Here is a 24,716-nt window from a genome sequence, read left to right on the forward strand (position 1 = left end):
GACGTCACGAGAGAGGTAGAGGTGGCGGTGGCGGTGGCGGTGGTGGGCGAAAAACATGCATCCTTCCATCCTACGGAATAATCAGCGGCATTTAGTACATGAATGAAGACACGGAGATGGTCAACCATTGATTTCACGAGGCTCTCATCGACAAAACCCCGACTATAAAGCAAATCGAGACAAAAAGGAGGAGGTGACGGTTACAGGCTCGTCATGTTCTTGGAAAAGTAATATTGTCCCACCCGTACCTGCATGCAGAGGGTAAGCAAGGGGATTGGTCAGGCAGCGGAGTGGTCCTGGGCCCCGCTGGCTCCCTTCTCCGACAGCCAAAACGCGGGTAAATGAGCACCGATGGTTAAACGAGGCGCTTGGCGAGGCAGTCGATTGATCCTTAGGCCCCAGAGCCTCACTGATCCGACGCCTCGCGAGTAACAACGGAGAACCGACTCGGTAGGCCCATGTACTTACTCCCTTCGCCCCCACGTTTGCGTCGCATCCACCTCTTTACCCTTCACATCGCATTCTTTGCTTTGCTCCCTCTTCTCTTGAGAGTTCAAGAAGCGGAATCCCCCAATTGTTCGCCCCACGCATCCGAACATAGCGCTCGGAGGGGACATGGGGTTCAAGAAGCAGAAATCGCAACCCTTAGAACGAATTTGGTATTCGACGTAGGAGGGATCTCGGATCTTTCGAGGAGGAGGAGGAGGAGGAGGAGGAGGGCAAAGGGAGATGGCGATGATGAGCAAGACACGCGACCTAATCGAGGGGCTCGTGCGAGAGAAGTCTTTCAAGTGGGCTCTCAGCCGCCGTGCCTCCTTCGAGGACGAGTACGAGGAGATGGGCCGGTCGCCTTCCGGACGCAGGAAGTGGATATCGGACCTCTCCTCAGTGGCTAATGTCATCGTCGGCCGCTGTTCCCAGTATGTTCGTCTCTTCATCACCCCTTTCCTTAATTCAGCCGCACCAGCTTGAATTTGATCTCAGTGCCAATAAAGAAGAAGAAACAATCCTGAATGTAGTTCGAGAAAGAGAATACAAAGATATCTTCTCTTTTAGCAGAGTAAAACAACGATTCATAGTTTAGTATTGCTCCTAATCTTTGAATGGATGTGTTTGTTGAGCGGTTATGTATGTGTTTGTTTAGTGGTTATACTTTGGCTTCTTGATATAATTCCTAGTGAAATGTATGATGTGGTGCAAGAACTATTGTACCAGTTGGATTATCATCACAAATGTTGTCATATGTATGTTTATATGTTTAGGGTTTCATCTTCTTGCGGAATTCTTGATGGTGCTCGGGGTTCTGTCTTTCTGCAGAATTCTTGATGTTACTATGGATGAACTTCAACGGAATTTTGATTCGGAAGCATCTGATGCTATCAAGCATTCCTCAAGTTATGCAAGGAATTTCTTGGAGTACTGTTGTTTTAGAACCCTTGCACTTTCTACTCAAGTTGCTGGCCACCTCTCGGATAAAGCCTTTCGCCGATTGACGTTTGATATGATGTTTGCTTGGGAGGCTCCTGCTGCTGCAGACCAGCCTATACATAAGGTCTCTATCTGCCATTCATCTTTTTCCCATCCATGTTTTGCCATTTATGCCCGTAAATACTGGTGTGAACAATTAGTGTAGTGTAAGCTGTACAACAGGTTTCCTTAGTCATTGTGAGTTGATCGGTGTTTAGCTTTACAGATGGTGGATAAGGAGAGAACTGCAGGTGTGGAGGCTTTTTCTCGAATAGCACCTGCCATCCCCACCATCGCAGATGTAATTACTTGCTTCAATCTTTTTGATAAGCTTACCAATTCGACTGGCGGTCGGCTTACTTTTGCTATCTACGAGAAGTACCTAGCCGCATTAGACAGGTACGGCCAACAGCAACCTGGTTAATACTTTAGAGTATTTATTTATTAGTGATTTATGATTGTAATCCAAACCAGAGAGCTGCTGCTAATAATTGGAAAATCTTTACTCAAAATTGAATGTAGCCCATCTTCTTCAATGTATCTATGATTGATAAATTTCTATTCAACTCCACTTTGCCCTTGATGCTTTGGTCACAATTTAATTGTTATCAAGACTATGCCCATGTAGTCTACAAGTCATACATTCTTTTGTCTCCCTCCAGGACAAAAAAGGGCAAGGGTGGCACCCTTGCTCATACTATGTATACTAACATGGAGTGTATTTCTTTATGAAGAAAAAAAAATTACGAAAATTAGAATTCATTGATTTTGTGGAAGTGTTTAGTCATCATACGTTGCTTTCATCTAGTCTTGTCACTGTGCATCTGCTCATAGTGTGCCCACATTGTCATGGTGCTTCATGATCATTAAATGATTGACACACATATGTCACAGCCCTCGGCCAGTGGCACCCATCTGTGATGATATAATCCTTGATATTGTGGTGGTTTTTTCAAAGAATCATGATCCGGAAAAGAAGAGACTATTAGGCTTTTTAGTGGTGTTACCCACTTTAGGATCATATATGTTTAGATTGTGTTTCTGGTTGAATGATGCATCATCTTGTGGAGCGTGCAGTGCATCAATAGGCTGTTCCTATTTATTGATACTTTTGGATCAAGTTAATAGGTGAATTATTTTGGACCAACAAGGAAATATGATGTGCTGCTTCTTATTGACATGGAAGATGTGGTAGCATCTTGGATTCCTAAGAGCATGAAACTGTTGAGATGATGTTGTACATGAGGCAAATGACTCTTGTTTATACCTTCTGTTATAGAATTTTGTTAGCTCTATATGATTATATTACTTTGCAAATCAATATATCATTCCAAAGATAATGCTGCTATGCCCACGTTTGAATAAATGGGACAGCAGCTTACTTTTAAGTGTTTTCTGTTACATGGTTGGATGATGTTCATTTTGGTATACACGTGGTATGGCATCTCCTTTTACTTTTTCAGATATCTTATAGTGTGCCAGAAACTGAAAATAGCAGTATCTTCTCTAAATGTTTTCCTTTTGTTACTCTACAGAGCAATAAAGAAGATGAAAACTCAGTCTGAGTCATCTCTTCTATCGGGTCTTCGTCTCCATAGAGGAGAAAGGATCCTTGAAGTGGACGGAACATTGACCACACAGCCAGTACTTGAACACATAGGACTTTCTACATGGCCTGGTGTGCTTCTTCTATGGTCCACTTTGTTTTAGGCAATTTGATAAGTATAGGCCATACAAGTGATTGGTAATTTAGTAGATGGTTTTAGATCACCACATCCTCAGATTCTGAAAGCTCATATTTGAATGGTTCTGAACATCTACTTGATTTCTTTAACTTGTCAACCGCAGGAAGATTAATATTGACAGACCATGCTCTCTACTTTGAAGCACTACGACTGGTAACCTCTGATAAGCCAAAGGTATATGAGCTTGCAGATGATCTAAAACAGATTATCAAGCCTGAGTTGACTGGGCCATGGGGTTCACGTCTTTTTGACAAGGCTGTCATGTACAAATCAATATCACTGTAAGTGAGTCCATGTACCAATCTACTGTATAAAATTTATAGTGAATAACTTGATGTTTTTAATTTTTTTAATTAGTTCTGGGGCTTTAGTGGATTTAGGAGCATAACTGATATTATTAACCATGGACCTGTCGATTAATACGGCCTCCCATATCTTTTTGTAGATCAGAACCAGTAATCTTGGAGTTTCCCGAGCTTACAGGTCATTCTCGTCGGGATTATTGGCTAGCCATAATGCGAGAAATTCTTTATGCCCATAGATTTATTCAGAAATTTGAGATAGAAGGTGTTGAGAAAGAAGAAACACTCTCAAAAGCTGTACTGGGCATTCTACGGTTGCAAGCTATTCAAGAGTTAGTTTCTTCGGTGCCTGTGAAATACGAAACCCTTCTGATGTTTAATCTCTGTGATCAGCTTCCTGGAGGTGACGTAATACTGGAAACACTAGCCAATATGATAGCCTCTAGGAAATTGGATCGGACCAACCAATTTAGTTCAGGAGGTGGAATGTACTCTATATCTGCTCTGGGTATTTTGTCAAACCTGGGTCTTGTATCACAAGTCTCAGCAGATGACAAGCTTCTTGTTGGTGAGATAGTTGTAGGGGAAATGACTTCATTAGAAAGGGCTGTCAATGAGTCCAGGAATAGCTATAAACAGGTAGAGCAAGCACAAGCTACAGTTGATGGAGTTAAAGTAGATGGTCTCGATACCAATTTGGTAGTGATGAAGGTATTGTGCTTGCATTACATTTATCTTTATCGATAAAATTAATGACGTGAAACAATCATGGAATTATCTTGTAGTTGTTTTTACTTCTACTTTTGTGCTTTTAAGATTTTAGTATCACACTTCTTTTGCTTTAGAATTGAATATGTTGAATAGTGTCCTTGATTGTATTGGAAGGTAAGCCATGTGTGATATGTTGTAGTTGACACTGTCACAGTTTAATGATACTGGAGTTCTGAATAGCTGTCAGTTAACCATAATGCAAAAGCAATACAATTTGATATCAGCAAATGCTAATTAACTGAAAGATGAATCAACATAATATCATAAATAATAGATTTCAGGAATTTGTCAGTGAGGTGAAGTTTCAAGTAAGACAGTTTGAATTATAAGTGTTGTGTAAATGAAAGATATATAGAGATTGAGGTTTCAAGAATGGTGAATGACAGGAGAATTTCTAGATTTATTGGTCACTAGTTATCCCTCTTATTCATGGTTTCCTTTTCCTTTTTAACTCTTTTCTCAAACCTTCTTGTTCCTTAACTAGATGTCTGTCAGTGAGGTGAAGTTTCAAGTCAGACAGTTTGAATTATAAGTATTGTGTAAATGAAAGATATATAGAGATTGAGGTTTCAAGAATGGTGAATGACAGGAGAATTTCTAGATTTATTGGTCACTAGTTATCCCTCTTATTCATGGTTTCCTTTTCCTTTTTAACTCTTTTCTCAAACCTTCTTGTTCCTTAACTAGATGTCTGTCAGTGAGGTGAAGTTTCAAGTCAGACAGTTTGAATTATAAGTATTGTGTAAATGAAAGATATATAGAGATTGAGGTTTCAAGAATGGTGAATGACAGGAGAATTTCTAGATTTATTGGTCACTAGGTATCCCTCTTATTCATGGTTTTCTTTTCCTTTTTAACTCTTTTCTCAAACCTTCTTGTTCCTTAACTAGATGTCTTCTTAAGACAACATTCTGCTTTAGTTTCTTTCTCCTTCCAAGGCAGTGTGTCTCAGCATATTTGCTCCTGTTGAATCCAGGGTGTGACTTTGGAAATGATTAATTGCTTCTATTCTCTGCTGCCTTTTCATTCTCTCGAGCCAATCACAGCTTGGATCTGTAAGCATTTGACTAATACCTGATGACTCTTTTTATGTTAGATTCCAATTCTACACTTACTGCTATCTCCTACCCATTGAAACTCTGACGGGACTTCATATCTCCAGAGCTTACTTAGTTGATTCTGCTTAGAAAAGGATTAATGTTTCTTTATTTATTAACAATTGGAGCAAGATCCATTTGCCCTGTGAATATACATACACTTTGGATGATTAGTTCTACAGTATGCGAATGGCTATTGCAGTTTGTGTCATCAATTGACCGTAGAATTTATGGATGCTCTGGATTTCTGTTTGCAGAAAGATACAATTTGATTTAATTCTTGTTGATTGAATTAATCTTGCAGGAGCTGCTTCAACCGATGATTCAACTGGGAAATTTCTTTGTTGCTATGGCTTCTTGGAATGAACCCATCAAGTCCCTCGTATTCAGTTCTTTATCTTGTTTCATCATTTTCAGGTTTGTTTTTATTTATATTTCTTGTACTGGAATATTGTTAAATATTTTAGACGGTAAGAAGTTGTCCTGCAGATTCAGGGTCATTATTATATGTTTAAACTTTTGGATTAAGATAATTAATTTCTTATTTTTAGAAAATTAAGCTTCCTGCAGATTTATGGAACAAATTACGTGCTGTCTCTTGATTCTTGAAGTATACATGTAAAATGTTCATCACGCTATTGCTCTCAGGCAGTGATAAATATTCTATTCAAATTTGTCCAAGAATAGTTGCAAAATAGAATACCTATTTTCTAAAACATAACTCTCTTGAGGAAAAAGACACGAGGAAAAACAAGAAAGACATACATGGTTAGTGCATCACATAAATGAGCATTTTTGAATTCAGAACCTGTTCAATAGTGATAATTAGAACATTTTTTTTAATATAATGGAGACATTTTATTGAAGAAGCCTGTAACCTGGTTGACAGAATAATCAAGGAACAAAATGAAATTCATCAATATGAAATTGATGTGAAGAAACATAGATAATTTGTAAGAAGTTCCAACAATGAAAATGTTGTTTTGGTATATGAATGCTATCTAAATTCATGGTTGGACCGGTGTGTATGGCTGGTTCCCTATGTACCAACATACCAGAATTTTAAGAAAATGACTGGAAAAATCAGACCCAAAAAAACTTATTTCAGGTTTTTTTTCTCTGTTTTATAGGTTTATAAATTTAAATTAAATAAGAATAAAGTAATGTCTAAACTATAAATCAGTAGAAACTCTAAGCTATATGTGTCGAAAATATAAATTCTTATTAATTATGTCATAAATCAATACAAATGCATGAATGAGCCCCGAATTAGCCATTTAACATGGTAGAATAAGCATTTTTTTTGTCTTTTATCCAAATCAAATTCCATCAGACCTCAAGTTTCAATTTGTCTTTTATCCAAATCAAATTCCACCAATCATCTAGTATACGACTAGTTTGACCCTGTTTCAAGTGCCGGTGGCTAGGTCAACTGGCATACCATGTCATCCGGTACTGCTGTCCTTGATCAACATTCACTAAAACTAAACAATGAAGAATTATTTAAGAAGAGGAAATATGAAAAAGAAAACTAAGCAACATACTTAATGATTGAAATAAAGAAGATTTGTAGATACACAAATTATGTCAAAAAGCATAAACAAATTAATTATATTATAAATCATTATACAAAATATAAGATATCAATTAAAGAAAAAAGAAAAATATTCCTATTAAGACCAAGTGAGTCCAGAGGAGGAACTGCATTTGAGACTTTGTTATGGGGTAAGTAAATACCCAAGTGTTTATTCTTTAACCAGACGGAGCCATAAACTTGTATTTGTTTGCTTATGCCTTAATCTAATTAAAGCTACGCAGAAGCAAATTTCAATTCAGTGATAAGATTCTAGCTCTCTTGGTGGCTACATAGGATAGGCTTGCACTTGAATAGATTTGAGTCTTGTTCTATGTTATATCAGCTGGTTTGACTCGGCGATCTGTGCAAATTAAGCTTTTGAGTGAAGCATGCTTCTACAGGATTTCTCATATGAGCCTTGTCCAAGTCTCATCCATAGACGGTTTCTAGATCACCAATTGCTCAGTTATTTTTATGTGATGGTGGGTTGTTTATTTCAGCAAGAAATACTATTTAAAAATCTCACAAAACTTTAAGTGCGTATTTACTATTCTGTAAAATGGCTGGTGAATTATGCTCTTGTAGCTATTCCGGAGCCTTTTAATGAACCTTCCCAAGTTCTCCTGCTGGTTTGATACCATCCTCATGTCTCAAGAAAATTTACTCTTCTTGTGGCTCGATAACCACAAACCTGGCACTTTGGATAGGGAGACACTAGGATTAAATCCACTTTGCATTGTTTTTCAGGTTCTCTATGCATATCTGTAATTTCTGTGCCCTCTGTTGTTTAGGTCTCCTTTAATAACATTTAGTGCAAAAGTTCATGAAAATCCTTGATTGTCGAAACTGAAAGTACATCTCAATCAGATTAATAGTATACTCTCTTTTTTATCTTTCTGATTTTTTTCTTCTTAAAGAATTGATGATGGGTTTTTATGTTTTATTCTAAACTTGTGCAGGGGATGGCTTGGTTATGTCCTCGTTCTGGTGCTTCTCTTTGTTGCCATCTTCATGCTGCTTACTCGATTTACTAATCAAGGAAGGCCAATAAATCAGATCAAGGTGAAGGTTCCTCCAGTTATGAACACAATGGAGCAGATCTTGGCAGTTCAGAGTGCTATCTCTAAAGTTGAAGAGTTAGTTCAGGATGGAAATATTGTTCTCTTGAAAATACGAGCTTTATTACTGGCTGTTTCTTCCCAGGTTTTATTTTTCTCCTTTGTTGCTGTCCCATATATTCTTGTTGGTTTGTGTTAACACACTTCATATTCATCTATAAGATATGTGGCGTGAAGTGCAGTTATTTTAAGTTACTTCATGTGTTGTGAGATCAACAATGTATAATCAAACGGATCCAAGCGTATGTTGTCAGGTCACTAAAGTGCATTAAGTATCATAACCTGATTAATTTTTTTTGTTTATTATTATTATTTTATTAACTACTGCCAATTGATACACTCCAACTATGTAATCAAAATTATTTTTTTATATGGCTGATTCATCATTTGTTTGAGTTTTATTATGAGACTAGACATTTGTGTCTTACTATAAAAAGTTTATATCGGCACAATTTGACTTGATTGTGTGTTTACCACTTGTGAAATGCAAAATGGATGGAAAGTAAGAAACATGGATGATCATATGTTGCCATTAATCAAGAGAAGTTGGACATGGTACTGAAGATGGTTTACATAATTCTGGATCAGCTCTAAGCTCCTAATGTTGATTTAGTGACATTTTACAGAAGATGGTTTGCAACATGTTGATTTAGCATGTGAATTTGCTTATAAGCTCCTAATGTTTGCTTGTCTTTTTTGTTTCTAATCTATGTTGTTAGCAGTTTACAATGTAGCCATGCATTTGAATGTCAAACTTGTTGAACCATTCAATTGTTGTCAACAGGCTACAGATAGAATTATACTGGTGCTGGTTTTGATGGCCTTGGCGATAGCTTTTCTACCTAGTAAACTGCTTCTCTTGATGCTATTTCTGGAAATATTTACAAGGAATTCACCACCGAGAAGGGTGAACACAGAGAAATGCACCAGAAGATTGAGAGAGTGGTGGTTCAGCATACCTGCAGCTCCAGTTGTTCTTGAAAGAGACAAGGAGGATAAGAAGAAGAGGTGATCTTGTTCACATAGTTGCATGAACGTAGATTTCTTCACTGCGGTTGTAAATAAGATGACATTGCCCAGTCATTCAGAAAATGTCAACTGTTCAAGAAATGAAATGTTATTAATGTAAAAGCAATTGTCTTCAGTGTACTTGCATTTGCTGTATTGATCTTATTGATCTTGGTGAAATGGCACCCGTGAGTATACAGGGCTTCTTAAAAATCTGCTCTGCTGTTTTGTTTTTGCTTTGTTTTTTTTCTTGAGGATTAGATGCACAAGTATGGGTTGAATTTACCCTAAAAGTTAATAGCACCGTGGCATGTGCATTATGTTTTGACCATGTAGTAGTAGTAGTGGGTGGTGGTGTTCGCTGCCATTGTCACGAGAATGTTTCGGGTGTCATAATTGTGCATGATATAATTATGAAATATTTTGCGGATCATAATTGTGCAGGACATAATTAAGAGAAGTGACACAGTGATCCGACTTGGATATCATCTACATATACCCCGTTACTGTTCTGGTGCACAAGTAATCGGTTTCATCAACAACGACGGGGTAATCCAACGGATGGAGATCAACGGCGGGCGACCAAATTGGAACACTCGTGTCCTCGTGCCAAAGGGTGGTAACCAAGAAGGGATCATCATATGAGCCCATTTTTATTAACATCGGCGGACGAAAAGAAACGAAGAATTATTGATTGCTCACTCACTCTCGGGGACGCCGTCTCCCTCCATAGCTGTCAATACTCATCGCTTCGACGACAGAAGGCGACACTGCCCCACTTGCATCCATGCATTCAAAGAATGCGCTCGGGAAGCCGGGCGTCAACAGCATCGGTGTCTCCGCCGACGACAGGTTCGGTGGTGGCACAGTGTCGAACCCCGCCCAAGACATCGTCGTGGCAGATGACAACGAGGAGCTTATGAACCGGGAAGATGAATCACCGGACACGGCGGCGTCATCTTCACGTGAAACGTCCGGCGGTGGAGCGGAGTCGTTGGTTCCGTTGTCGTCCTCGGGGGACTGGGATCGACCGGTGAGCTTCTGGACGAGCGCCATGAAGTCGCTGGCCTGCGTGTGGATGACCTTGGGCGAATGAGTGTAGATGACGACGGGATGGTTGCGCTGGCAACGGGCGCCGGTGGCCGCGGAGGACGAGGGAGACTTGTGGATGAGGTGGGAGTCCTTGTGGATCTTGAGAGGGGCGGAGCGGGGGCCGTTGATCTCTCGTACGGACGGGCTCATGGTGGCGGAGTCACTAGGAAAGAGATAGAGGAGGTGGATGGATGACGACTTTAAATATGGGAAGTAATCAACGGAGATGACAACTCGGAAGAAGAGGACGCGATTTTTATATATATTTATATATATATATATATAATAAATATGTAAGTATGTATGCATACGCTGCATCGCTTCGATTAAGGAGGAGGGGGGGGGGGGAAGTTTGGAGGTGGATCTGATTCAGAGAGATGGAGAGAAATATGGATGGTTGTTTTGGGTTACATATGGCTTACATGACAATTTTTGATCTTAGAATCTCAGATGGATAAAGTTGTTCAGATTTCCAAGGTTATGGGAGGAGGAGGAGAAGAAGAAGGGATTTCGGTCATCGAAATGTTAATTGCCTCAAATAAATAAGCCGATGTAACTAAATGATCAAGTTGTCAGCTGATGGTTTGATGCGATTGAATCAGTATAATTCTGTAATTTTTTTTGAACTTTATAGACAAAAATAATAATCTTAATTAATGGAATCTAATTAATGAACCCAAAACCACTTGCCGTCGTCCCCTCCTTTGTCAAGCGGCATATCGGTGGATGGCTCCGTCGAGGCGGTGTGCTATGAGATGCTACCTGATCCCACTAACACCGCCGCCGCCGCACCCGTCTCTATCGAAGAACATGGAGCGCCCGCCGGCGACGTCTGCCGAGGAATCACGCCCATCTGTGGCTGACATCGTCTTCGAGGATAAGTATTTGGTTGCTGGCTTGGCGCCATCCTCTCCTCGCTTTCCCCACCTCTTGGCCATTACTGGCAATCAGCGGTGTTGCGTGGAGTCTGTTCACCATCGGGGAGATCGAGAACCCGACATCTGGTGGATTTCGCTGGGGAAATTTTATTTTTTGGGGCTCTTGGTTGCGGTAAATCAAATCACTCTTGTTGGATCATCTATGCTGCGTGGAGTCTGTTCACCTGTGGTTACTCTTGTTAGTAACTACAGGTGAGAATAAGATACTCAAATTTGGACGTTTTCGTAAGAAAAAAATTATTTTTGGGCTTCTTTGCTCGCTTTCCAGAGGGCGGTAAGTTTACGGGAGAGTCTGGTCACCGTCATTGCACAATTAGACACACACGTGGTAGAAGGGTATCGCGTGCGTCGAGTATGGTAACCGCGATGAGAATAAGACGCTCAAATTTGGACGTTTTCGAAAGGAAAAAATTATTTTTGGGCTTCTTTGCTCGCTTTCCGGTGGGCGGTAAGTTTACGGGAGAGTCTGCTCACCGGCATTGCACGATTAGTCACGCACGGAGGTAAAAGGTACCGCGTGCGTCGAGTACGGTAACCGTAGTGAGAATAAGAAACTCAAATTTGGACGTTTTGGTAAGGAAAAATTATTTTTTTGGGCCTCTTTGTTCGCTTTACGGAGGGCGGTACGTTGACAGACGAGTCTGCTCACCGCCCTTTGGTCGTCTGAGCGCATCAAACACCCTCCTCGGCCTCCATTGCTAGCCGCCGTCTGTCCCCTGTCCATCAACGGCGGCGTATAGGCGGAGGATCCCTGGTGACGATGTCGGCCGCCGGGAGGTCCGGGGCTCTCCTCCTCTGCCGCCGGCATCGTCTTCGACCACCATATCCGGTTATCGTCTTGTCTCGGACAAGCCTGCCGGAGTGTACTGCGACGCCATATGTCCCTCCTCGCTTTCCTCCTCTTTGCATGGGTTCCAATCCGTCAGGTACCATCGCAAGTTTTAGGCATTATATTTTGGCTCAATACGAATAAATTAGTGGTGAAACTACAATGATTTAATGCTGATTTCAGCCGATTATATCCACTCGAATGATTGTTGTTTAGAACATTATCGAGTTTTTTTTATCTCAAACTAAAAGCGAAAAAGGAGAGATTTTTTTTGCTCGAAAAGAAGACAGATCAGCTAATTCTTAATAGGTCTTTTGATGTGGAATCCACCACAAAAGGATAGATCTCAGGAAGTCCAAGTAATAGTATCATTTGATACAAAGGAGTTATGGTTCAGATATAAGATGGCAACACAGAGAAGTAGGTGAATTCCATGATAGAAACTACGTTGCATGTTTTGGTCTTAGAGAAACCTGGGAGAAGGAAAAGGAATTAGTATCACAGACATATTATGCCCGGCTTCCAATCTAATCTAATCTAATCGTCTGATGACAGCTTCAGTTCAAGTGTTCTTGGTCGACAGAGGAATGCTTGGTAGCGGATATAATATTGTTTATGCTCTTCTGGTTATCAGGTGATAAGTTATACAGCATAATATAATATCATTTAGGCTGGCAATTGAACTTTTTAATTTGGTAAGCCAGCCAGCCAGCCAGCCAGCCAGCCAGCCTAAATGGAATATTCTACCGCAATACATGGATTTAATCAGACCAAATTTATCAAGTGGATGTTCTAGCGAATCATAAATTGTTCATGTTCTTTTGCTGAAATTAATAAATGTAATAATATTGTTTTGCAAGATTTTTTCGAAAACATTCTGAAATGTAAAATCTAATCTAAAAAGCTGAGTCAATATAAAATCTCTTTAATGTCTTACTGTTGCAAATATCTCATTTTAAAACATGGATAATATATTAGTAAAGCGCATTGGATAACACCAGCCCTTAGACATATTTGTTATCCTTTTTAAAGGCGAAAACACCAAATCTCTTCTTTTTGGCTCAGCCATCTGTCTCTTCTGTTCTTGATCATTACGGGCCTTTTGAACTTCTCTTCTCTATCCTCATCCAAGGACAGAATGATACTTGCTTCGGAAGATTGGTGTCAGGTGAATAACTAATCATAAAATATGCATGATACTCTATAATTTACACTGATTTGATACAGAAAGGCTTCGATGATGATAGCTTGATGTAAATTTGGTTTAATCAACACATAACACATGACAACTCAAGACATACCTCTCTCTCTCTCTCTCTCATGTTGTTCTTTCCGTGAATATATAGGCAGGTACTTGCTTCTTGCTGATAGGAAACTGTCCTTCCAGTTCAGTTTCCACCAGGTGAACAAATGAGTCATAGTTGGCAGCCATTTGAATCAGGAACAATCAGATATCTCATCAAGTTTTCAGGAAAGGTAATTTGGTGTTCTTTAGCACTGGATATTTGGTAATTTGCTAGCATCTGATGTCCCAAGCTGACAGGGGATGCAAACATCAAATCTGAACTTCATCCGGCCAGCCAGCTCTGCATTATGATACTGGTGGTTTTCCGATCATAATCAAATCGGCGAGGGCATTGTGGCCGGACCTGCACCGATCGAGACAGGTTCAGGATAAGCTCTGGCTGTGGAAGATGGAAGTTTGTAATCTGTCATTCATACTCTGCAGAAGCATCAGGAAAGTGAAAGTTCAGAAAGCCTACTAATCACGAAGTGGAGTCGGACCAAAAGGGACATTACTTGCAGATGCCATTTGATCACTGCATGACCAGCATGTCCGTCTGGATTCAGACACCATTGCCTTTGTGTAGGGAATTCCGCAAGACATTTGGAGATACGCTACAGAATTCATGAAGCCTCATCTGTTCATTTAATCTTCATTTGATGCTTGGCAGTTTAGGATGAGAAAGGGGCTAAATGTTTCTGCCAGAGAAGCATGTACTACAATACGATACAGTGTACCTCTCTCCATGTCAGAAAATACCATGCATCTTTTTGTTGAATCAAAGACATTAGTTGAAAGTAACTACTCTCTCAGTATCTCACTGCATATGTATGTTGATCATTGTTTTTCCTGCCGAATCTATTTTCTGCAAATCAGTTCAAGCAGTTTCAGACATGATTACTCTCTCTCTCTCTCTCTCTCTCTCTCTCTCTCTCTCTCTCTCTCTCAACTAAATCAGTCTCGCGGCTGAAGGATAAATGTACAATCTTCTCAAAGCCACCACAGAGATGGGCCTGATAGTAAGTGGGGCAATCTTTATGAGGCAGGAGAAGCTCACAGGCATGGATACGTTTATCACAGGCATGGACCATGAGCTGTAAGTTATATTACATGCACTTTTCCATGAACCTGGTGAACTAAAACTGAACATATATTTGCAGACAAGGTGAACTAAAACTGTGAAATACTGAATTATATTCCTATTTTCCCCAAGTATATATGTAAAATTGTGTAACAGGACATAGGTTTGCCCAAAAAAGGTGAAAAAGAGAACGTTTGACCTGGGCAATTTTGATGAAAGGATGGTCCCTCCCTCGCTGTCATTTTCAATAGCCAACATCACATTTCTGATCTCATTGTTTTGGATTATTGCACTCCTGCTATGAGTCCAGTTGGTGCAGCTGCACTGAGATGCAATAATAATCTGAGTTAGAATCCCAATAGTAACTTTAGTGGTTGCGTACTTAATAATAATATTGACATGTGAATACTGTCGAAAGTTGAACGCTTTGGTTCAGAGCGTGCATGTAACGCCAGAGATGAAAGAAACCATCTATCTTACCTCACCTTGGTCCCCTCCCCTCTTCCCCTATTCCAAATTGGATCGTACGGAATGTGGAGAACCCCACCAAAAATCTATGATGGTAAAAGTTGTTGGATTTGTCTCAGGCGTCGTGCCCCTCATGTGCCGCCACAGCCAGAGTCAGTCTTTTGAGGAGGAGCCTCCGCAGGTAATGATATCCAAATGGATGGCGACTTGACAACAGTGTCAGATGATTTCCTCTTCAATCCCACCCATTCCAACAAGGCCAACAATTTTTATGAAATAATAATAATAATAATAATAATAATAATAATAATAATAATAATCACAGTTCCCTTTCAAGTTTCAGCCCCTCAACTTTCACACTTTTGAGGCAAAAGTATTTACCCTTGGATGATATTAATCTCGATGGGCTTTGTTTAATTTTGTCCTCCTCAAGTCGATGATCTTTGTATCTGGAGCTGTGTAATTTTGGGTGATCAAAACTTACATAAAGACTCTTTTCTTTTTTTTTCAATCAAAGCACAAGTGAGAGATTAATAACTAAGTTTACATAAGTTTGTACACATGGCAAGAAGTTATACGACGGGTAAACTATGTGAACCAGAAGAGACACATACGTATATATACATATCGTCGACAGCCATAAATGTCATATACTTGGCAGAAGCAAAAACAAAAAAAAACAAAAAACAAAAACAAAGGCTGTTTAAGACCACCCGTACCCCATAAAGCAGTGCACTGCACTGCACTGCACATCATATACTGTATTACTGCGCTTCTCTGCTCAAGAGATTGAGGCCTCTGGGAAAGACAACAAGCATCGTTCCTTGAAAGTCAAGAGGCTTTTGGGAGAGCAGCAGCTCAACAGGGTGAGGTGAGACCTGGTGGGCTTGGGAAAGGGAAAGATGAGGCACAAAATAGGGAGGGTAGGGAGGGGCACGTACACTTTGTTCATGCAGATCGGGACATTCCTCCTCCTTCCCATGCACCTGAGAGCAAAGTTTGGCAGTGGCTCGCAAATCCCGGTTAATGCTAATGCAGGTGGTAATTGATAGAAGATAAGATTTCCCCAACTTGAAAGAGAATAAGATTTCCCCAATTAGACGAGGAAATCTCTCTATTCTGTTTATTCTGTTGAGGGAAATCCTTCCTCCTAATCTGTATAAATAGGAGAGGGAACATGTTAATAGATTCAAGCTAAAGCTATTTCATTTCTACAATAAAGCTTCTTCAATTATTGTTCTTATCTTCTATTATTTCTATCATGGTATCAGGTGTTGCCACAGATCATCATTGGTGTTATCACTCTGTGCCAACGTCCGTTCCCTTCCGCTACGGCATCTCTAGTGCTGCTCATCAGCACTGCCCCACCTTTTTTTCTCGTTGTAGCTATTTTTCTTCCTCTTCTGCTACAGCTTCCTCTTCTGCTACAGCTTCCTCTTCTGCTACAGCTTCCTCCTTTGCTGTAGTAGCATCACTACAACATTGCTGTAGATTTCTTCTCTACTGTCGTAGCCGTCGTAATCGCAACCACGACCAACGTCGTTGAGAAAAGCGAAGCTTCGCTCTTGCCTTCGGCCAGCGACCAACGTCGCTGAGAAAAGTGAAGCTTCACCCTTCGGCCAGCGATCAATGCCGTTGCATTCCTAAGAGGCTCCGTGGTCAATCCTCATCTTTCTCACCGCGGTAGTCTTCGCTGATCTGTCAACATTCGGCAGACTTAAGGAGAATGAAGGGAACGCCTGTGCCATCACAGCAACAGCAATCGAAGCAGCAGCAGCGATCTACACTTATATTACTCATGAAGCCTCTCGCTTGTAAACCATTCTTTGCATCGATCTGCATCGATCCAAGATTAGTATCCTTGTTATGAGCACCATCTTGCGGGGGCATGATAGAAGATAAGATTTCCCCAACTTGATAGAGGATAAGATTTCCCCAATTAGATGAGGAAATCTCTCTATTCTGTTTATTCTGTTGAGGGAAATCCTTCCTCCTAATCCTATAAATAGGAGAGGGAACATGTTAATACATTCAAGCTAAAGCTATTTCATTTCTATAATAAAGCTTCTTTAATTATTATTTTTATCTTCTATTATTTCTATCGGTAACGTTTCGGGAGGCTCCTATCTGCACGGTGCACACCCTTCGCTGCTGTTGATATGAAAGTGATATCAAACTCAAAAGGAAAAAAAAGACGACAGCACCAGCTTTTTACTGCAATGGCTATTTGTTTACGTCCCACGCGGTTTGACCCTAATGCACAACGGACAAGCTGTTGTTCCCTGTTATTTTTTTTCCCTTATCAGAAGCTTGCCTTTTCACCTCATGGGTGGGGCAATTTATTTAAAAGACTTGTTCTCGAGGGAAATCTAACACACACAAGATACGTATATCAGTATGTATCATTCTACTTTTGATGTAATACTCGGCATGAGTATGAGGAGGTTGTAACAGTGTCAACTAATCCTTCGCACCAGAAGAACACAGATATATGTGTGTGTTACTTGGCAGATGTATTTACTGCATTTCCAATTTTCCCATGCGGTTTCTATGACTATCTAAATCAGCTTGTGTGCTCAAAAGTGGTCATATGCCAACACATCAACTAGTACGTTCAAAGAAGCAAGGAACCCAAGGTTTGAATAATGCTTATTATGTGTGTGGTGACAATAGGTCATAAGATAAAAGATGTGATGATCAATGTTTCAATATAACAGTAGAAATGACTCTCACCTTTGGCGCTGTGTGTGGTAATACTGAGCTACCTTGGTCATGTCCTTTTAATCATCTGATCGATCATTATGGTATCATTTTCCACGATTATCCCCCTTGATAGTGATGATGAAATCAAAAGGACAGCTCTAATAAGGACCCACCGAATCCTAATAATTTCTCTTCGGTTTTTTTGTTTTCCATGCAGTGCTCAAAACATCTCTTCTTCTAGTTTCCTAGTTCTGAAAGTTTTGTCCATCCTTACCAATAACATATTCTATAAAACTTCAAGATTGGTCTACCATGATTTTACAAGAATAATTATAAAAAGACAGATAGAAGGAGAGAGAGAGAGTTTAGATTTGTTGTTTTCTTATTGTCCTGCTCTGCTTGTTGTGAACCTTCAGACACACTGTTATAACTAAAGATTTAAAAGGGAGATGAGGTAGAAGGAAGAGGGATGAAGTGGTAGGACGACAGCAGCTTGGCAAAGCGCCGAGATGCCCGATGGAGGTACAGAGACAGGTGCTGGGCAAACATCCGGCAACGAGAGACACAAAGAGGACGGAGAAGGAAAGATTTCGAAGTCACGTGAGACGGGCAAGGAAAAGCTTCCCCTTCTCTCCCGTCCCTTCCCGTCTCTCCCTATCACACACCCCCCACACCCACACCCCCCCCCCCCCCCCCGTCCACGGTCCAGTCTCGACTGTCAGTCATGAGGCAGTAGCTATTCTTAGAAATCTATCTATCACATCTCATTTACTCAGCCCTACTCCCCCCTTCCCTCCGGTGGATAAAAGGGAGAAAAATTGGTGGGTGGACGCACCAGCAAGGAAAGAACCATGTCAATTTCAGAGCTGGGACCACATTAATGTATTGAGGAATTTGATGAGAGGTGATCAGAACTATGGCTATGCAGACTGCTACAACTTGTCATCCCCATAACCGAATCACCGTGTAAGAGTAGAAAACAGCACTCCCATCATATCAGATACAAGATATGGATCTCCGCATCAGAGGAGAAAGAAAAAATAAAAAAAATGTAGTAAAGAGAGAGAGAGAGAGAAAGAGAGAGAGAGAGAGAGAGATACAGAGACAGAGAGATCGAGGAAGAAAAGAAGTCCTGGAGCTCAGGTTCGTATTGATGGCTTTCTGGTAGATAACGAGGCTAATCTGAATCGAACCCGATCCAACCAAATCGACAGTACCACCCGGATTGGTCAAATGTAGTTGAGAGCGCAACGGCACCCCGAAGCTGAAGGTACAACTCCGTGATGGCCCTATGATGCAGAGGCTCCATCTTTAGACCAGAGACCTACCACACCCCTTCTTAACTAAATATCCAAGCATCACTTTGTAAGAGGTGCCCTTGTCCTTATTGTCTTCCAGGGGATGATCCCCTTGCTGTGAAGGGCACCATGCTGACGTGGTACACCCACCACCGCCTCCCTTCTCCTCAGGGATTCAGTGGAGGGGGTAGAGAGATGACAGATGGGTGAGTGAGTGTGTGGGGCTTACATGGAACCTTGCCTCGAAATTATTCAAGCAGCACGAGGGCTGGGTTAGAAAGCAATGAAGCAATGTGAACGGGGAGCAACGTAGGGTTTGTAGGGGGAGGAAGAGCCAAGGCAACGTCCCTCTCAACACTGCTCCAAAGCCCCCAACAAATAAAGGCTACTGTTGCTGATCCCCCAAAGCCGAAGACACTCGTCTTCTATCAGTCACATTAACCAAGGTGCTCTTGCCCCCTTGCATCGCATAAGAAAAAAGAAACGAGAGACAAGAGGGGACGATAGAGAGAGAGAGAGAGAGAGCGAGAGTGTGTGGAGAGAGAGAAAGAGACGGCTGGTCAAATGACAAACTGATAGAGAACTTTCAAGCACTTTCTCTCTCCACCCCGCTTTAAAAACACAGCCTTGTCTACAGTGCAGTAGCAAACTGCAGTTTTTGGTCTCAAAGCACCACACCCTCTCGTCCATCTCCTTGGCTTTCATTTTTTGTTTCCCTTCAGCTGGACGCTTCTCGTTCCGCTTTCTTCTCCTTAGCTGCAATACCATGTAAAGTTCTATACCATCCTTTAAACTTCTGTTACCTATTCTCGTTTGATGATGAAGAACCATGATGAGTTGGGTGCAGGAGACTAGAAGGGAACCCGCTAGACCTCAATAGCTTGCCAGAGGAACATGGTAAGCAACCGCTAGAGGAAAGCTCGATGACTACTGCAGCTTCCGCTGACATTACGCGTAAGTAGGAATCGACAAGGAAGAAAGTTTAAGCAGTGATGTGATCTAGATTGGAACATTTGTCTAATGAGGACTGAGAAATTGAATACAACAGAGGGGGGGAAAGAACAAAAACAGAGAGAAAGAAAAGTTATTGCCATTATTACTCGCCACCTAACCTGATCCAAAGATTGCAGGGTTCAAGAAAAAGAAGAGTGCAGTCAAGGATGATTCGGCAAAGGTGTATGAGTGTCGTTTTTGCTCCCTCAAGTTCTGCAAATCTCAAGCGCTGGGCGGGCACATGAACCGGCATCGCCAAGGCAAGACGATGACCGCATAGTAGTGTTGTTGCACCATAGAAAGCGTTGATGAGTATCTTCTTTTTACCACTTCTTCCCCCATTCCCGACACTAGTAGCGCCTACTGACTCATGTTCCCATTTTCAACTCTTTCGTTAGAGAGGGAGACGGAGACGCTCAATCGTGCTCGTCAGCTGGTGTTCAGCAACGACGGTGCCATCGGGTATGTGCTGTCTCCTCTCATTCTATCCTTCCTCTCTTAGCATGAGTAAGCTAGGGTTTTCATTCTATCTACGTGCAACACCTCTTTTCCTCCTTCAGTAGTAGTAGTAGTACATTGGTAGGCTGCAACGTAATATCATCTTATATGGCACGGTTTAGGGCTAAAGATGTCTCCTTTCCTTGATTCAAAAACATTGGCATACCACTGATCTTGTTCGTCCCTTGAATAATAAAAGCTTGAGTACTGGAGGCTCACAAATCCCTCCTGGGGGCTTCCAACATAGAGGCGGCAGCATCGGAGAAGCATGTCTGCAATTACAACCCGTCTACCCAGGTCTCCCAAACCCGCCACCGGTGTCACAGTACCTGCACCCTTCCTCCTCCTCACGCTCGCTTCCGCATCCACCGGCCTACCAACCTCCTCATCCGCATTACTACATCGGTCATGTCATCTCAGGGAGTTCCCAACGCCAGCCGCCTCACCACGGCTATAGTCGTGATCCCAGCTTTACTTGCTATGGAGCTCCAGTTTCTCATAGCTTCCCCCCCGTGGAAGAAGGGCGAGCACCAACAGTCAGAGGCAACCAACTCAGATGAGAGCGTAACTGGGATCGTAGTTAGGGACGTGTCCACCATAACTTGCATCGTTGAGTGAATCGTCAGCACCAGGAATGGCCTTTAACTTATACATCTTAATTTGACGGAAAGAAAATCACGAAGAACGACAACCTAAGGGAAAATTTTTGTGGTTCATGTGCTGGTTCTCTAACTTGCGTCTTGGTTTTTGACACTGAAGGCTGAAACAAGGGGTTGATGTTAACTTCCATGGCGGCACTGTTCTCTCTCTCTCTCTCTCTCTCTCTCTCTCTCTCTCTCTCCAGTTTGGTCAACTTACGATGTGATGCAGTTGTTAGATGAAGGTTTGTTGGGACAATAGGAGAAAAGGCCTAGAGAATGAAGGCCGCAAGAGTTCCAACCCACTTGTGTATTATTATTATTATTATTATTATTTAACTCCCTTGCCTTTTTAGTTTTTCGAGCATGGCTTGTCCAAGCTTAATTCTCCTAAGAGTTTGTGGGTGCTACCGGACACTTTAATCGGTGAACAAAGGTTTACCAAATAGGTGATAAGGGCAAAGCCACCTACCCTATACTTGCAGCTTGACCAGTCTGTCGACACATCCTACCAAGAAACAAACCAAACGAGATAATGGTAACAAAGGATAGCTTCTCCGTCTTCTCTACTACTGCAAGGCACGTGACCACTAGAATCCAGGTCACAGGGAAGCGTCCCAAATCAATTTACTATTGAAAAGATGTCATGATTATGGATTGGAGGATTCCTGCTTCGACTACATGAAAATTTTCGATGATATCGGTCGGTGGGGAAAGAAGCAAACGAGGATAGATGGACAGCAGAAAGACAAGCGGCGACGGATGGATTTTAAGGATGACATCCACATAAATTTTTTTTTTTTTTTTTTTTTTTATCACTAAAGAAAAGCAGCTTCCATATTCTATATAACATGCCAATCACTATCGAAAGAGAATTTGCATAACTGACTACCCGTAAGAATATTTATTTATTTATTTATTTATTTTTCTCTCCATGCAACAAGAATCAATTTTTTTTCTAGACCTACCAGCAGGAGAGAAAGAGAGAGAGAGAGAGAGAGAGAGAGAGAGAGTTCAAACAAGAAGAATCACAGACTTGTCATCGACATTGTTTCGTTGTTACAAAGGTATGCTCAAACCTTACTAGTAATGTAGTTTGGGCTAGAGAGTTATCTTTTGGGCTACCTGCCTTTGTTGCCCGATGCAGAAGCTCCCACCAATAAGGGTGGTCAACGTTAGTATACAATCCTTTCTTTTCTAAGACATAAAGATGTTATTTCTGCGGGTCGAACCTTTTGTTGCCAAAGTCACATGGGAATAACTTTCCCATTGCACTAAAACTCCCCCTCCTTATCTCAACTAGATAATTTGTTTCATTAAACAATTTAATACTTCAAATTTTCACCAGCCTATCAATCAATCAATCAAAATTTTTCCTATGTCATCTTTTGGATTGGAAGGACCTCATGCAAAATCGATTAGGACACCAAAACCTGTCTGTTTGCGACCTACAGCAACTGATGCGAGCGAACACATGATTTTGCACATAAGGCAAACAATCAGTAGTTCAGGGAACTCTTTTAACAGAAAGCTAGAGGATATTTCGGATCATAAATAAAAGTACAACTTCAACTTCAACTACAGAAAGTTGAGACTTCACAGTAAATAACTAACAATTTTTTTTTTTTATAAAAAAAATAACCTTTTGAAGAATGCATGCATGTACTTTTATCCTACAAAGCTAAGGAATCACTAAATCAGCACGATAGTTCATGAGCTTCAATTTAAATGCACCAAATGCTTTTAGACACGTATAAGAAAGCATGCAGCAGTATCTTCGCTTAATTCTATGAATAACCAAAATGGATTTCTTTAAAAGACTATTATTAACCTTTTAGCTCAAAAGATGTAATGCTCAGCCAAATCAGACAGACAAATAAGACCTTTGGCTTTCGGTCTAATTGGAGTTAAATTGTTTCTACTTCTTTTCCACAAGTAGATACGGTCTAATCTCGGTGTTAGCTTTAACTTCTACCATATGCATGCTAGCAGATACTAATCTTATGTCACTGACCCACGATGAAAACACAAGTGCTACTACGAAATGACCTTGGGAAAAATGAAGAATTAGCTTACTTGCATAGCCAACAAGCTGCAACAAACTGTACACTGCTATTCATCGATGATTTCTGCACAGGAAAAAATGGCCATTCGTTTAGAAATTTCAGACCAATTTCATCTTGCTTTTGCAGTCTCATTTTTTTTTATTAGACGAAGGATAAACAATATGCAAATACTGTTGCAACAGCGGAAGTGAAACTGTCAGATGTTATTAAAACCATGGTATAAATTTGTTCCTCAAATGGTGAACTTTTCAGAGCTTGTAACAGAATATGATAAAAAAGATGAATTTGTTCCTCAAAAAAGGTTTCCATTTTTTATTATTCCTTCATGTTCAACCAGGATGTGATATATCATGACATTATATGATGGAAGGACTGATGCATTAATCTGATAGGCCTGAAATTATATGACTCAAAATGCCTAAATTCAACTTAATCATAATAAACTTAAGTAGCTCCATGTAATAATCATGTCCATCTTCTTCCCACTCGATCAGATAATACAATCTCCTCCACTAAAGGTTTGAGGTCCTTGACACAGCTCAAACCAATGTGAAGTCTAGAATCATCCTAGTAGGGTATGTGAGGTTTAGTCCACTGGTGGCCGCGTGCTATGATAAATGACAAGACTTCACATTGGTGCCTAAGAGGAAGCTTGATCATACCAATGCTACATACACTTCAGAAAGAGAAGAAATAGCTCACAATAAATAATAAGGTCGTATGGTTTACGTATGGCTCTGGTCGGTCCTGACATAGAGCTGTTACACTGCAGCTTAAGATCTGACAAGATGATCTATGAATACTTTTGACATGGCAATGACAGATTTTGTGATCAAATAATGCACAGATCATATTCATGTAGACCTAATCATGTACTCTTTAAACAGAGTAATCATTCTGACAGGTGTCACAATGAGCTTCAAGTGTCGTCGCATCAGATTCATCTTCAAGTGGAGAATGAAATCATTGGAAACTTCACGTCAAAAAATGAAATCCGTCCTATAAAGGCATATGTCTCATCCGAGCTGCTTTCATCTCATATAAAAGTTGATCACTAAAGTATCGAAATCAGCCACATCGGGTGGAACTTCTAGTGGCAGAAAGACCTGAAAGTAGAAACATTTACTGGTTCTGCTCTAGCTGTAATGCTGGGGGCCAACAAGACTTTGCATAGGCTAAATCAATATTAAAAAAAAAAAGGTAATTGAGTTCTGTTTAGCCCATTTAACCTATAGTTGCATTACCAGTATAGTTGAAACCATTGCAAATAAATAGTACTTCACTAGTTACAAGTATGTCTTATCTGAAACATGACTTGGACAAAGTCAATCCACTGAGGTAGAGCTATAGATTAGAACCCTTAATCCCTACCACTAAAAGAGTCATCTTGAGCATGCGATGCTGTGACAAAAATAGAAGAATGTGAAAAACAGGATGAGAAGGAGCAGAGGAAACATGGGTATGCACTCTTTCGTTACCCTTTCTTCATTTCAGCGTATACATTTATTTTCCTTGTGACAAATTGGCCAGCACCGGTCAGCATACTGGTAGTACCCGCATATAGAACTAAGGGATGCATTAACATTAAGACAATCTTTGTTAACCAATTTAGATATATCAATTCATTCAATATATCTCAATTGAAAAGAAAAAGAAGTTGTGCACAAGAAAGAAAGTTGAGAACCAATTTAGAACAAAACTTACTTCTGTGTTTAAGATACTCTTCTTATGGAGGAATCTTTT

General features: G+C 40.7%; 1 protein-coding gene and 1 long non-coding RNA gene across 2 annotated transcripts; both read left to right on the forward strand.

Annotated features, from left to right (window-relative positions):
- Positions 1 to 438: 438 nt before the first annotated feature.
- LOC135611050 (uncharacterized) lies at positions 439 to 9,220 on the forward strand. Its single transcript, XM_065106312.1, has 9 exons — positions 439 to 920; positions 1,318 to 1,552; positions 1,694 to 1,866; positions 3,003 to 3,145; positions 3,316 to 3,493; positions 3,658 to 4,225; positions 5,687 to 5,799; positions 7,918 to 8,161; positions 8,861 to 9,220. The coding sequence occupies exons 1-9, from the start codon at positions 730 to 732 to the stop codon at positions 9,086 to 9,088; spliced, it is 2,073 nt and encodes a 690-aa protein (XP_064962384.1). The 5' UTR covers positions 439 to 729; the 3' UTR covers positions 9,089 to 9,220.
- A 2,428-nt stretch (positions 9,221 to 11,648) lies between these two features.
- On the forward strand, positions 11,649 to 14,029 carry LOC135611060 (uncharacterized). Its single transcript, XR_010486424.1, has 3 exons — positions 11,649 to 12,040; positions 13,290 to 13,419; positions 13,487 to 14,029. It is a non-coding gene; the product is annotated as an uncharacterized LOC135611060 (long non-coding RNA).
- The last annotated feature ends 10,687 nt before the right edge of the window (positions 14,030 to 24,716 follow it).

The sequence above is a fragment of the Musa acuminata genome, chromosome BXJ1-2, assembly GCF_036884655.1.
Source record: "Musa acuminata AAA Group cultivar baxijiao chromosome BXJ1-2, Cavendish_Baxijiao_AAA, whole genome shotgun sequence".
Lineage (NCBI taxonomy): Eukaryota > Viridiplantae > Streptophyta > Magnoliopsida > Zingiberales > Musaceae > Musa > Musa acuminata.

Excerpts from the sequence above, each read along its gene's own strand:
- LOC135611050 (XM_065106312.1), top strand. The coding sequence starts at position 730 with ATGGCGATGATGAGCAAGACACGCGACCTAATCGAGGGGCTCGTGCGA. Across the intron at positions 1,867-3,002 it reads TACCTAGCCGCATTAGACAG|AGCAATAAAGAAGATGAAAA; the intron begins GTACGGCCAACA and ends GTTACTCTACAG. Across the intron at positions 4,226-5,686 it reads CCAATTTGGTAGTGATGAAG|GAGCTGCTTCAACCGATGAT; the intron begins GTATTGTGCTTG and ends TTAATCTTGCAG.